At 40.1% G+C, this 14,668-nt stretch overlaps 1 protein-coding gene across 2 annotated transcripts in view; it reads right to left on the bottom strand.

The window, feature by feature from the left end:
- Positions 1-1,746: 1,746 nt before the first annotated feature.
- COL19A1 (collagen type XIX alpha 1 chain) overlaps positions 1,747-14,668 on the bottom strand; it is a 2,464,374-nt gene continuing 2,451,452 nt past the window's right edge. For both annotated transcript variants that reach the window (XM_078648013.1, XM_078648014.1), the window contains 2 exons: positions 12,028-12,105; positions 1,747-2,375 (listed from right to left, as the gene is read on the bottom strand). In XM_078648013.1, coding sequence (XP_078504139.1) covers positions 2,248-2,375; positions 12,028-12,105 — 206 coding nt within the window. In that variant the 3' untranslated portion in view covers positions 1,747-2,247. The remainder of the gene's footprint in view (positions 2,376-12,027; positions 12,106-14,668) is intronic.

The raw sequence follows: 14,668 nt of genomic DNA, 5'->3' as shown, positions 1-14,668 counted from the left end.
CACGATCAACATTGTGATCTAAAACAAAGCCTACAAATTTATAGCTCTAGCAACATTTACACACTCCTTCTTTTTTCAAAATGAACCTCAAATGTTCAAGTTTTTATGCGTGTGTATTTTTAGAAATTTTATTTTTAGACAGTTGCACCTTCTCTAGCATATTTGAAGCATATGATAGTGTTCAGCAGCAAGTCAAAGCTTTTTGGCAGAACCTGTCTGTATAAATGCATAAAATATATTCATTCTCAACATGCCCAATCTTATTACTACTTTTATATTGCTTAAGACTACCGTTTGAGACCTCACTAAAGAAACAATAATTCCCAGCCGTATACCAGAATGGCCTCTTTCATTAAGAAGAGTGCTCCACCACAAGACGCACATGTGATGTACCTCTGTGGACTCACCAAGCTGAGCACATGTGCGGGAAGAGGCACTAACGAGTTACCTAAAGGGCTCCAGCAGACTTTATAATCCTGGTATTCTGAAGTTCCTATGCCTCAGAGACATCAAACAAAAACATCTCCTCAATGTCTGCACTGAATATGGGCTTCAGGAATGAAGATAGCATGAACCATTTGTGAGTCAATAGATGCCCTTTCAGGAGCATGCAGGTTTATTTGAGTATGGTCATTGTGCGGGAATTGACTCATCTTGAAAACATACACATTTGGAAGAAACAACTTATGGGAAGGTCCTTAAAACTATTATCAGTCACCACCTATGGTGCATATAATGTTTCCTTTCAGAATCCATGCACAGGCCAGATTCAGAATTATAATCCTTCCCTTCTTATCCAGGGGTGGCTTGTTTTGAGCTGCGAGTATTACCTGACAGATCAAAGAGATTGTCTTCTTAAAGTCTCAATTGACATGAAAGTAGTAGATGCAGCTCAGCCTATGTTCTTCACTGAAAGCCATTAATTAATACAGTCAGAAGCCACACTTTAGGATAAATTAAAAAGTGATCTGTGATAGACAAGTACATAACGGGAGAGACGGCTAAGCAACGGCCACAAACGATGATGATGGAGATATGAATTTCTGCCAATTTCGAAATCATCACATGAAAGCTATTGTAGCCTTAGTGACTGTATACAAACTTTCTCATCTTCGGTTCCTTTTCCTGTGAGTTTGTCATAATCCTCCAGGCACAGCTTTGGTTGAAACTAAGAGCATAGGGATTGCAGTACACCAACTCGTTTTCTATTATGGTGGCGTATGGTTCTCCATTTACCTTTTTTTTACCGGTCAGGCTACCCAATATTAATATTTTCGCCATACCATAAAATTCATTTTCATTATCATGAATGCATTCTGCAATACAAATATTCAATTTGGCAACTTTAAAGTTCTGTTATTTCAGTGCTTCACGTCATAGGCATGTTGTTTTAACAAAACGGGCTAAATGATGTGATGACCCATTGTACACATATTTCACTTCTGCAACAGAAAGATCGTTTTCAAGTTTCTCAAAGTGCACACTTAGCAAATTATGAAACTCTAACACTGCTTGCTTGCACTGGGTATATCATTCTATTGACAGCGCATAGGCGTAGCATGTTGTAAGACTTCTGCGTGCATTTCTGCGCTCACTGAGTACTTCTCTTGGTTGCACTGAGGTAAAAAATGACAGCTCTTGGATGCAGATGGTGCTTGTTGGGCTTTTTCAAATGTTAGCTTTTACAAAAATCTGTTATGAAATTACCATACTTCATTCAAAAACAAGATTCCTTGCTTGCACAACTAGGTTGACCATGACATGTTTAATAAGATAATCTGATTTCTCGGACAACTATCTAGATAAATAGTTTCCTTCGTTGCTTAAAATGTACCATGCAATGCATTCAATTGTATCACCCCATCATTAGGATCCATGACTGTTGTTTCCTCACAGAAATTCAGAAGCATACATCAAAACCTTCCATTTTAACATCGCAAAAAATATCTTGGCTCTGACCTTCGTTCACAGAGCTAGACTGTCCCATTCACCATGCCTTCCTAGTGAAAAGTAGAATTAGAATCACAGCAGCCGTAAAACTGAATGACAGATGGAATGAAGTAAGGAATAAACATCCCCATATTCCATATCTCTGTAAAGACAGAGCATTCATTTATTTCCTCCAAGCCTGCCTGCTCTCTTATAGTCCAAAGAGTAGACAAGACAGTGCCAAGTGTTCTGTAGGTCTTGTAACTACACATCAGAGGAGTTGCTGTGTCACTCTATCATGCTTCCTCCACAAAATGTTTACTTTCCACTAGCTCGTTGCTGAGTATGTGACACTGGTGGGTAACAGTCTTCTGGATTGCATTTGCCACTAGGCCCTGGAGGTCCATGGGGGCCTGTATCGCCTGGTGTGCCAGGTAGACCTGTGCCTGCCAAAAGAAATCAAGACTGGATTAGTTTAAGTTGAATACATCTCTTGACTGTTACCAAAGTGAGTAGGAAGATAAGATGGTATTCCCAATCAAATGATACTGAAATCAAATGTAGAAATCAAAGCTTATTGTTTCACTGGAAAACATAATTTATCAATGATTTAGCAGTAATGAGATTTGTTTTACTGAAGTGAGAGATTATACTATGACACACAGGTTGCTTTGGTATGGCTCGTCACAGAGCACAGAAACAACTGCCAAGCCCTCCAAAAAAAAACTAACATCTAAGCAGGCTAGTTGTCAACATATGGATATTCCAGCTGCAACAAGAAAGAAGTTAACAGAACAGCTGCATCTTTATAGTTTTTCTGAAGTTAAGGAGGATTGTTCTGGCTACAAGTACAGCCTAAAAGGTAAAGTAGAAGCAAAAAACCTATTCTTCATTCCCTAGTAAATTAATTACACTGAATATACTAGGGATGTGAAATAGTGAGCATATTTTAAATAAGCCTATAAGTCAAACTGGGAGGGAATTTCCACATATCTGTGCCCTGCCAAAGAGCAGAGCATAATACTGGGAATGCTAAAGGCCAGAAGAGAAGTTGGTTTTCCACTGTACATGGACAAGTAAGCAGAGAGAATTGTGGTGCCACTAGTAACATAACCTATATTACAATGGGGCATGAGCACGTGGTATCTTTACAGAGATTGAGTTAGGGTCACCCATCAATGCTAGTAGATTTCCTTTTTTTAACATCCTTATTTGACCCATTAGGCATAACGAGCTTGAAGCACAAAGGAAGATGTCTGCCTGCCTCCTGCAAGAAGTTTTTCTATTCACTGTTAGGGGTACACTGAGAGTCTTTGTACTTCCAACTAACTTCCATATCATTGCCCAGTAGTTTGCTCCAGAACTTCGAAGTCCATTTACTGATCTGTTTCAGAATGATATTTGGTCTTGTTTCTGTTGAAAACTGTCTGCTGGAGAAGCCTATTCAGGGCGCTAATCTAATAATCTGCAAATGTCCTGGGGATAAAAGGGTGTGTCAATACAAAAAAACATGTGCAAAGGGCAAAGAGTTCTGCAGAACCAGTCCAGAAGGTCTACAGCAGGATTGAGCTTTTGGGAATACTGCCTTCTAAATCTACAAAGTAGCTCTAATATCCATGCTTAGCAAGGAATTGATCTGACTCTCCTGACATTTAACGAGTGTCGAGCTATAACTTTAAAAGTCTGCTTCACCCTGTAAGAGTATTCATATTTCAGACACAGTAGCTGCCCTTAATAGCTTCACATCGTGGGTTTAATATCTGAACCAGAGTTCCACAACAGTGGTGGTTAAGCCAGCAGATGAATTTAAGATCACTTTAATATCGCAAGGACAGAACGTTTTCCTGTTAGATGCTTCGACTTCTTTAAGCTTGACATTTGACACATTTGAGCAAGAGCTTCAACCAATGTGAACATGGATCACCAGAACTTTGGGCTATCACCTAGTGGATTTACAGGTGGTTTCATAGACATCCTCTTTTGGCTAGTTTCACTGGATTTTGATTCAAACTGAAAGCGTTGCAAGATGGAAAGTACCAAATTCATGTACACACTAATTACTTACACTATTATATTATGATGCTTCTGTTATCTTTTTTGACTTGCCCATACTACAATCTCTGGGCTCATTGTGTATGATTTATTTTTATTGACTTGATTACCTTTCCAATTGCCATATTTTTAATCCTATAATCAATTATGCTAAATCTTAATTCGTGTCTAACTAAATTGCTTTATTTTTTTTATCTTGTACCCATTCATTCAAACTCCTATCTCAATAAACGTTTGCCAATCTAACTTACACTAAACTGGAGCTTCAACATTTTTATTTCTTAACTGTGTTAATGTGATGTTTTCTCCTCTAACTTATTGTTGTTTGGTGTACTTCTCATGCACGAGGCATTACGTATGGGAATTGGATTGCTGTTCTGACCAAGTTGCCATGAGTAAGCTAAGCACCCTTAGAGAAATCTGTTTACATCTGTGGTCTGCACAATGGGACATTGTCCATCAGGCCAGCTTGCACATGCCAACTTTAGTAGGAAATACTTATCTGCATGCAAGTTGTCTGACATGCATGTTTTTAGATACCAAACATCAGCAACAGTTTATAATAATAATAATATTAATAATAATACCGACATTTATAAAGCTCAAACAGCTACCTCAAACAGAGGTGTCCCGGCGCTTGGTAAATATATCACAACTCTAATGCATGAATTGTGTCAAAATTTGATGAGGTGGCCACAATAAGTGAAGTATTTTATTGAGACTTCATTATGAAACAGGGTGCATGGTCTGGATCCATGTAAATGTCATGGTACTTATAGAGCGCACTGTCACCAGACGGTCACCTTGCGGTGTCGCCTATTCGGCTTCCTGGCACTGATACTCATACCGCTGTAGAACCCCTCCTGGCTTTCCCTGTGACGTGTCCACTCCTGGGCACCCCCAGGGTGAAGCCAGGCATCCTTAGCGCTGTTGGGGCCGGTGTGGAGGCTAAGCAAGCTATTGCCCAGAGTTGCAGCGTGGGGCCTGTGATTAGATAGGCACCGAGGTGAGAATTAACAGGTCCGAGGAAATTGAGCCCGAGACCCCGCCAAGGCAGGAATTGAACCCTGGTCCCTGGCCAGAACTCTGCATCAGGGTCTGCCGCTCTAACCATTGAGCCACACTCCTCCACTAGAAGGTCTTTTCCACAATCACACTTGTGTTGCTACTTATGAGCATTAGGTCAAGAGGAGCAAAATTCTCCAATTTCTATAGCCCACCTAGTGCAAAAGGAACGGTGTGCTACCATTACCACACAGTCTTTACTTTGTGTTATCCAAGTAAGTACATTTGAAGTCGTCACATTGCAGGTAAGTTTTTAAGCATTTTACTTTGCATGTACTTAGAATTTACTTCACAAGTAAATTAGTTATATATGTGAATATGTACATACATGTTTATATATGTATATGTCTATTCACTGAAAAAAACTGTGGCTACTGTGATGTTGTAGTTAGGTGTTGAAATAACATAAAACCTAACATTTACAATCCAAAAAGAAACACAGAAAGTAGCTTATTATGGTTTAACGAGCTAACTATATCTTGTACCCCACCAAATATTGCTTATTTCCTCACATTTCACATTGCACATGATGTGTGAAATGACATCATTCATGACATCATTGATGACATCCCAATTGATAGCACTGATAACACCATTGTCATATTTAGCATAGCGTGTAGGACATAGCATAAAAATAACAAAATCCCTGAGGGCAAGTGTGATTGTGCAGTTTGAAAGTTATATAGTGCACCATTTCATGTTAAACATGGAAAAGTGTAATCACACCTGATGTGGGTTGCAGAGGTGTGTTTGAAAGTAGGTTAATGCTTGAAGAATAAGAATGTTCCGAAAAAGTTTCAAGCTTCTATTGACAATAGATTATCCACCAGTGGATATCTGGGCATGTGCCCAAGTTAAATAGTTGTAATACAGTTGTAAAGAGAAATTCTATGAAGCACGGACCTTTAGAAAGGGCGGATGTTTATTTTCAGAATTTCGCTGAAAATGTTGAGGCATTGCAGATCGTTAAATAATGTAGAATGTGGAGGCTTCTCACTCAGAGGTGAGTTATCTCACAATGGTGTAAGCATGGCTGTAAAGCTGTATGCCATTGTACTAATCTCAAAAGGATGTCTAGTGTATTTTACTAAACTATGGCGGGTCTATAGGGCATGACAGAAGGTGTCTTTTCAGTGGCAAATTTGTACCAGTCAAACTCTTGACTTGCAACTGCGGTTCATGTGAAATATTTAAAAGGGTAATCCCATTAAGGTGATTAGAAAATTCTCCACAGGTGTAACATGTTGAATTGCTTAATGTCCAAAGATTCTATAGGACGGTGTCACAATGATTGTATGATGTCAGTAATGATGTCATCAATGTTGTCATTTGAGATGTCATCAGAGACGTTTTCAACAATATCATTTAACATGCCATAAATAATCTAATCCTTGAGGTCATAATCAGTCCATGGTTGTGTGTAACTTATAGTTAGCTCAGTAAAGTTTAACTGGTGAACCTTAGTGTTTGATTTGTTTGATTGGTTGTTAAAAGTTAGTTTTTATCACACATTAACACCCAGCTGTAACGTCACTTTAACTGTTGTTTTTTCATGTTAAATGTTTTTATAAAGCCCACTGTTACCATGGGGTGTCCTGGCGCTAGCTCCAAAGACTCAGGAAACAGAGGGAGGGGCCTAGTTACAGAAGAGCAATGTTTTCAGATCCTTTCTTAATGTGAGTAGGCCAGGAGGAGAATGAATGAAGAGAGGCAGCTGATTCCATGCCTTGGCTGTGCCAATGACAAAACTTCTTCCTCCCCAATTCAATGTTTTTAATCTAGGAACAATCAAGGTTCTTGTGCCCGAAGACTGGAGAGTTCTATTGGGTATGTACCACGTGAACTTTTGTCTGCAATGAGCGGGCCAGTATTGTGAAGAGCCTCTAACTATAACGTAACTTGAACCATTGTGTTTTTCAGGCAATTTCTCTTTTTTAACACTAGGGAAGACCTTATTACTATACTCAACTATCACATTACTTAAACCTTTGTTTTTTTCAGGGAATTTTTGGACTTTTTTGTTCATACTCAGCAAACTCCACATATATGCTCAGCCTTAATCCAAGCCCAATGGAAACCACCAGTGGATGACAGACCCCCCAGCTGTGAACGGCCTTCGGCTTTGAGCAGCAGGAGGATGGTCGCAGGGCATGTCCTCTGGCTGCTTGCATAGTTCCATAGTAACATAAGGCGGAAACTTGTACAGCGGATCCTGCTGGAGTACTGCGGAACTTCACGGGAGGGCCACGCTGGGTCCTGCCTGAGTACCGCCATAACTGTGGTACAAAAATATATATATTTAATTTTGGACCCTGAGGGAGTCCCTCTGGCCCCTTCTTACAAGTGCCAGTGGATCAGGCCTTCCCTACCCTGGCCCTTCATTTCCATATATATTTTCACCACACAAGGACCTGAGTTCTACAATGGCCATAAAATGATTCTCTGACTTGCGGCTAGACACTCATATCAGGAGAAAAAGCTCCCTCAGTCAATTAGAGGATCATATTTTTTGTAAATTACAGTACCACAAGACACCCCCGGTTGTTCATGAGGACCAAGCGTCCAAATAAACCAAAGTGTTTAACCCCTTCAAGCCCAACCCATGCACCTCTTTAAACATGAATTTCACAAAAGCAGCTGAACAGACTTACACAATATCACAAAAGTCATTCTTTCTGAAGTATGCCCTAACATTTTGCCAAATTTGGAGTAATTCAGTTTACCATTTCTTCTGTATTGGAGTGCAAGTTTTCCTATGGATAATTATCATGGGAAATCAATGTTTTGGGACTCCTCCAGACCCCATATTTTTGGGCCCCGCTTGACAGATCAGAGCAAACTCAAATCGAGCCAACTTTATTAGCAAAACAAAAAGCTCTCTTTTCTTAAATATGCATATATATTTCTAAAACATATACACATATATAATAATATGGAAATGTGACTATAAGTTAATTTTAGAAGTTATAAGTTAACATTTATTTCTTTACAAATAATTAATGTAAAACATTTAAGTAAATCATTTTCTATCTATATTTAAGTTCTGAATAATAAAAAATAAAACTGTAAGTGATTTCATAAATAACAGAAGGTACTAAAATGTGCCTAATAAAGGATGTTATGTAATGATTTGAAAATATTTATATTAATATTTAGGTAAATCGTTTTTTTAAATGTACTTTTTTTAAATAGACTTAAGAGATGCATAGTGTTTAAGGGTATTAAGTCATTTTCAGGGTACAGGTCAGAATAGTGTTAAGGAGCACTAAAGAGTTTTTAGATTTCAGGGATGGGTAGTTTTTAGGGATAGTCAGGAGTCTTAGGGGTTAAGTGATGGGTAGTATTTAGTAGTAGTGAGGCGTTTTTAGAGTTCTGAGATATGTGAAGTTTAAGGGTAGTAAGGTGTTTTCAGGGATCTGGTATGGGTAGTGTTTATAGGTAGTAGGGGATTTCAGGGTCCTGGGATGATGGGCAACTGTTAGAAAGAGCCCCTTTTTTAATAAGCACCACCATTTTTGCTGACCGTTATTACTTTTTATTTCTTCTGTACACTGTATTACTACTGTCCAGTCCCCAGTATATATGGTCTGACCACTAAAGCATGGGAAAATTAAAAACCTCCAACTGTCATATTTGACTTCCCTGTAAGGCCATAGTATTGAGTGCAGGAAAATACATCAATGGCCTGTAAATATAAAGGTCACCTGTGGACTGCAGCACATACAGTGCCATCCAACAGACTGACAAGAAAACATTAAGACACACATGGTATCAGGACTGCCTATATGTTTAGCCTATTTGCTGCAGCTTTTAAAACCTTTCAAACTAGGTAATAACTTGAAAGGAAAGAAACCTATATTTAAATATTTGGTCACCTCTGCAGCACTCAAGGTAAGGTGTCTAGTGTTTAAAAGTGGTGCATTCAAGAATTTCATGTTGGCATGTTCCTACAGTGACTAGCCCCCCACAACTATTTTCACTGTAAAGGGCTGTAGATAATATTCGGAGAAAAAACCCAAAAAGTAGTTCAAATACTATTTTTGCTAATTTTGGTTTGGGATAAGCTGCATTAATGATTAAACCACCGTTTTTTATATGTATTAAATGGCCAACTTAATGATGAAGTAGAATGTTTGATAAAAATACACAAAAAGTAACTTTGAAATAGTTAAGACTTTGTCTGCCTGAAGCTCCTGTGGGTAATTAGTGTTAGCCTGACAGCAGCTGCCCTACCAGTACTTTCCCCTTAATAAGGTATGAACATTGCTTCCAGAGGTATATGACTCCTCCCTGGATGAACAGTTAGGGAGGGTTCATAAATATAATTAACTTGAAAGGGATGAGGGTGAGGTCTGCCAATTCATAATTAGGTATAAAGGGAGACCTGGGGAAGAGAAACCCTTTGATCCCAAAGTACAGTGTTGCCAGCTTGGCACCATCATAGTGGGATAAGGTACTAGTCCTTAGAGCAGCTGGGTGCCATTGAGGAGGCGGGTGCTGCTTGTTTCCCTAGACAGTCCGCTGGCTGGCACATCAGTCATCTCCAAGGGCAGAAGGGTTCAGGAATTTAAGATTTTACTCAGAATAATGCACTGTGGGATAGATGCAGCAGCACAAGTAGCATGTGCTGCAAAAGTGATTAAGTTTGCCCTTGGGAAATTTTCCCACCCACTGACTAGAGAGTCCTACAAAACTGGCACTTACTCACAGCACATCAGAATATTTTTTAGTCCTGCACTGTGGAAGAACACAAGAAGACTGGGCCTTCTGTCTGAGACCCGCGTGGAGACAGGAGGAGCTAGATCAGCTCCCACTTGTCATCAGGACTGAAAAGTGGACTCCCAGGGTCAGTCAGCTGAACTCCTGAAGCACGGCTACAGGAACACAACAAGTTGCAAGATGCCCTTTTCTAGGAGTTACCAGGGGACCACAGGTATCTGAGCCTGTAGTGGACCCTGCTGGTGACCTTTGCGTGAGTGAGTCCTGACCACTAAGTACTGCCTCTGAGATCGTGGAAGCATTAGAAGAGGCCATGAAAGTCTGAAAATGTATGACTTCTAAGACCTGCGGAGCTTTAACTGAACCTCAAGGTAAAGGTTTCTACTTTCGAGAGGACTTTATCATGTAAAACCTCAGCTTTGCCCCACTGGAGAATTCTGAGCTCCAAAAAAAGACTAAGATTGAAGGTAGAAATCGTGACTGAGCAAAGGCAGGAAAAGTATTTTCCCAGTGAGAAGACTTCAGGAGCCATAAAATTCAAATTTGCCCACTCAATTGCTTTTCCCACCAAAACCAACAACATCATCCTCTCCATCACGTGCAGCCTGAAGTCATGCCTAAGAACTGATTAACAATGAATAGTGAAATATCTTTAGTTTTCCTTATTGGATTTTAAAAACGTTTGTGTGAATTTTCTAATTCCTATTTTTCTATTTTTAGAACTCTATTATGCAATTTTTATTGAGTTGTATTTTGACATCTTAATTGGTTTGGCAGTGCTTAATACTTTACACAACTTTCCTTAAGTTAAACCGGTCTGCTCTGTGCAAAACTACCAGGGTTGGAGCCAAGGTTTATTTTTTTAGCTTAGGGTTGGGACTGTCAATTGGGAATGACTCACATCCTCCCCAACTAATAACCAACTTTTTTACAGTTGTGTTGAAGGCAGTAGGAGGGGTTTAGTGTTCAGTGATGTGAAGTTTTAAGGGGTAGTTAAGGTTTTTAGGGTTCAATAATGTTTAGTCTTGAGGGTAGTAGAGATGGTTTGGGGTTCAGCAATGGGTAGCGTTCTGGAGTAGTAAACGTTTTTAGGGTTCAGGGACTGGTAGTGTTTCGCAGTAGTACGAAGTTTTTAGGATTTCAAGGGTTTTTCATTTTTAGGTTGAGTAAGGATTTTTAGAGTTCAGGGATGGGTAATATTGAGGGGTACTGAGTTTTTGTTTTTTTATCCAGGGATCGATAGTGTTAAGGGGAACTGGCAGTAATACAAACTCCCATAGAGGAATGGGAGTCTGTGTTTATCCCTGCACCCTGTGGCAGGCACAAGGTGACTGCCGCAGGGCGCAGGGATCGACAAGAGGCACCTGTGGCACACCCACGGCCCAAAACCGAAGGCCGAAAACAGAAGGGGGCCCTGAAAGGGGCCCCCAAACACACTTTCTGACAGGGTTTCCATGTCAGAAAGGCCAGCATGGAAACCCTTCCGGAAATTATGCATCATAACCCAGAATGAGGAAACGTCTTTCATTTGGATTACGGGCCGGTGTCTGACTGGCTGACGGGCTCCTGGAGCCCATCGGGAGCCATGTCGAATGACTGGCCGTTTTCAATTCTGATTGGCTGTAACATAATCAGCAGGTCAAAATTGAAACTGAAGATGAATGTCGGAAAGCCTTCGACCTGAGGTCGGAGGTTTCCCAACACTCATTGTAATCAGCCCCTATGGTTCAAAAGGGAGTCAAGAGGGCAAGAAAATGATCTTAGATGTCCTAAGGGTTAGAGAAGAGATATAGACACAACAATATTTCTAAAGTCAGAATTGTGGTTCCTGGTTCAGAGTCAGGCAGCATGACCTAGTCTTAGTTCTTGACACTGGTCCGGTAATACAATGCAGGTGATGGTAGTGGGGGAATGCTCCACTTCTTCTTGAAGGAAGGTGAATGCAGCCAGGATCATATGCCTCTGCATTTTGACATGCAGATGGGGAGAAGTCCTTTAAAAATAAAGTGCATTTTGCACGAATTACAATTACCCAGGAACATTTTCTGTGCACATTCGTCAATTCGTTTAGGGAATCTTAAATCTGTTACTAAACTTTTTTTTAAGACCATTAATAATTTTGCAAAACAGTGTACATATGCAGAAATGTGGTAGCTTGCTAGTATACATAAAGCATACATATACAATTCATATTAAACATTAACATATATGTATATCATACCAAAACTGTATTGTCTATTATGAGTAGTTTAGGAATATTACCTGGAGTTCCAGGAGGACCAGGAGGGCCTGGAAGTCCAATGCCAAATTCACCACGTTCACCCTTCTGCCCTCTGTAACCTGCAAACAACAATTATATAAAACATAGGGGTTTCGAATCTTTGTTTCAGCCCTATTGATCACACTCAACATGGAGCAAATGTCTGAAATTAATAAAAAGGAAGATATTCTTTTGTTCTGAACATGTAACTGTGTGTAAATATTTTTGTTTAAGTGTGTTACCCTAATAACTTTCAAATCAAAGAACTTAGGGCCAGATGTAGGAGCAAAAATACCGGTCGGTAACGGCCGATTTTGGCCGTTACCGACCGGTATTTAGGAATTGGCATGTAGGGGGCATGTCATTTACAGAATCGGTAAATTTACCGATTCGGTAAATATACAGAATCGGTAAAATACCGATTCTGTAAATTTACCGATTCTGTAAATGACATGTAGGTGGCACTTCAGAAAGTGCCACAGGCCCTTAAGAGTCGGTATTTTACCACCCAATCCTATTGGGTGGTAAAATACCGAATACAGGTGTGCATGCACATCTGTGCATGCACACCTGTCCAAGGTGACACACAGACATGCCCTTAGGGCATGTATGTGTGCCACATGTAAGACGTGCCTGTATTTGGGGTGCTAGAGGGTGTCAAAGTGACACCCCCTGCACCCTTGCAGAAATCTGTATTTACCGAATCGGTATTGCCCATTGATTCGGTAATTCAAATACAGAATTTACCTACATCTCCCTCCTTCTATTTTACCGATTCATAAATACCGAATCGGTAAAATTCGGTATTTATGAGTCGGTAAAATAGAATTACCTACATCTAGCCCTTAGTAATGATCTGAACTTGCTTAAAATAAAATGATCCTACAATAGAATTATATTACTGAGTTTGAGCAGATGCTCTCTTTACCTCTGTCAAGTCAACTTTCTAAGGCTTGTGACAATAGGACATCATCAAAATGTCTTATCTCCCCCACCCCTGAACCCCCCCCCCCAAATTAAGTTTACCATGGCTGAAATATCCTACATTTGTGCTACACCTGAATCTTATTATCCAGTTTACATATTGTTTCTGAACAAAAGACAAAGTAATCAGCATTGACATGCATAACAACAAAGTGTATTATATCAGTCTCCAATGTACAATTTTATAGATTTGGACATAAATAAATGTGCATTTAACCCAACTGGTGGGTCAGGCATTTAGTTGTACCTTCTTATCTAGATTACCACTTAACCAAACATTGCATTTCAAGCCATTCATGGATCAGATTTGCAGACAAAGGGATCATGCACTAAATAATACCCTTCACTGAATTTTGAATGTTAGAGCAAAGCAATGGATAGGTATCAAACAATCATGATGCAAGCAATTCTTAAGATGCCAGTATAATTGTCAGCCGAGATGTTACCTCACATTATTAGCAGTGCAAATAAATATTTTATGCATTCTCTAATGGAATATTCTGCAAAACACTGTAATAAAATGAGAAGGAAACACAAAAAGCTTTATTTTTCTTCATGGCCCTATGGGTCACGTAAGCCACCTTTTAACTTTTAGAATCATATACATTTGGGGTGTGTGGCTTGCATGGAGCTCCAGACCCAGGCCTACAAAGCCGTCCATGACCCAGGAATTTTCGCTCCGCTCACCTTGCCCTCACATAGACACCACGCATCTGCTGCGCCAAAGGATGATCCTTCTCTCACCTCGCCACCATGTCCCATAACCCCCTTACCCTCCACGACAGTACTTCTCTCTCATTGACCCACTTCAGGAAGGGACTCAAAACCTGGCTCTTCAACTGACACTGCAGCAGAGCACCTGGATACCCTCTAGTGTGATACGCAGCGCTATATAAGTACTGGTTGATTGATTGATGGAGAGGAACATGGTTGCTTAGCTGTGTGGCTCCATCCTTGCATGTAACACTAGCCACAAGTTACAGCAGATGGCAGGCTCACAAACCTGCCCAAAATTAATACTGGGTGTTGGAAAGACAGGATATATGATTAACCAAGCAGTGAACTAACAAGAGAATAATGGAGCACCTTTCCCTGGAAGCTGCCAAGATGGGGTGCTGTCTTGAAGCTTCCCAAACATCAAGCTCCAATAATGATCTCTGATCAATGGTGCAGGCAGATTTCACTTAGCATGCAACTATACACTCTGGCATGAGCTAGAGCAGTGATGGTCAAAGTACGTCACTGGGCTGCCTGCAGCCCTCCTGACCTTCAAATGTGGCCCTCGTGTTAATAGCTGCTCGGGCTGCTATTTACTTCAGTGAGCACTAACATTCAGAAATATGTTAAAGAAATGGGTAAGCTTTTAATTACAAGCTAACTGAAGTAATGGAAAATAATATAATAAAGTATCCTGCAACATTTAACCACCCACAAAGCCCCACTCCCATCCTGCTAGCATCAATGCGGCCCTCGGGCTCACCACAGACCATCCTTTGCGGCCTCTCGGAAAATGTTTGTGAGTATGTATGAGCTAGAGGATCATCCGAGGACAGTTTTGGATTTTCAAAATTGAGCATTGTGAAAACAGACATGAGCCATTCACAGCAGTAGTAATCAAAATTGCAATGCATAGCCTCGTTCTTCCTTAATTAGTGAAAC

Source organism: Lissotriton helveticus, chromosome 6 (assembly GCF_964261635.1).
Source record: "Lissotriton helveticus chromosome 6, aLisHel1.1, whole genome shotgun sequence".
In the NCBI taxonomy this organism is placed as follows: Eukaryota; Metazoa; Chordata; class Amphibia; order Caudata; family Salamandridae; genus Lissotriton; species Lissotriton helveticus.
This window is presented reverse-complemented; position numbering and strand designations above follow the sequence as displayed.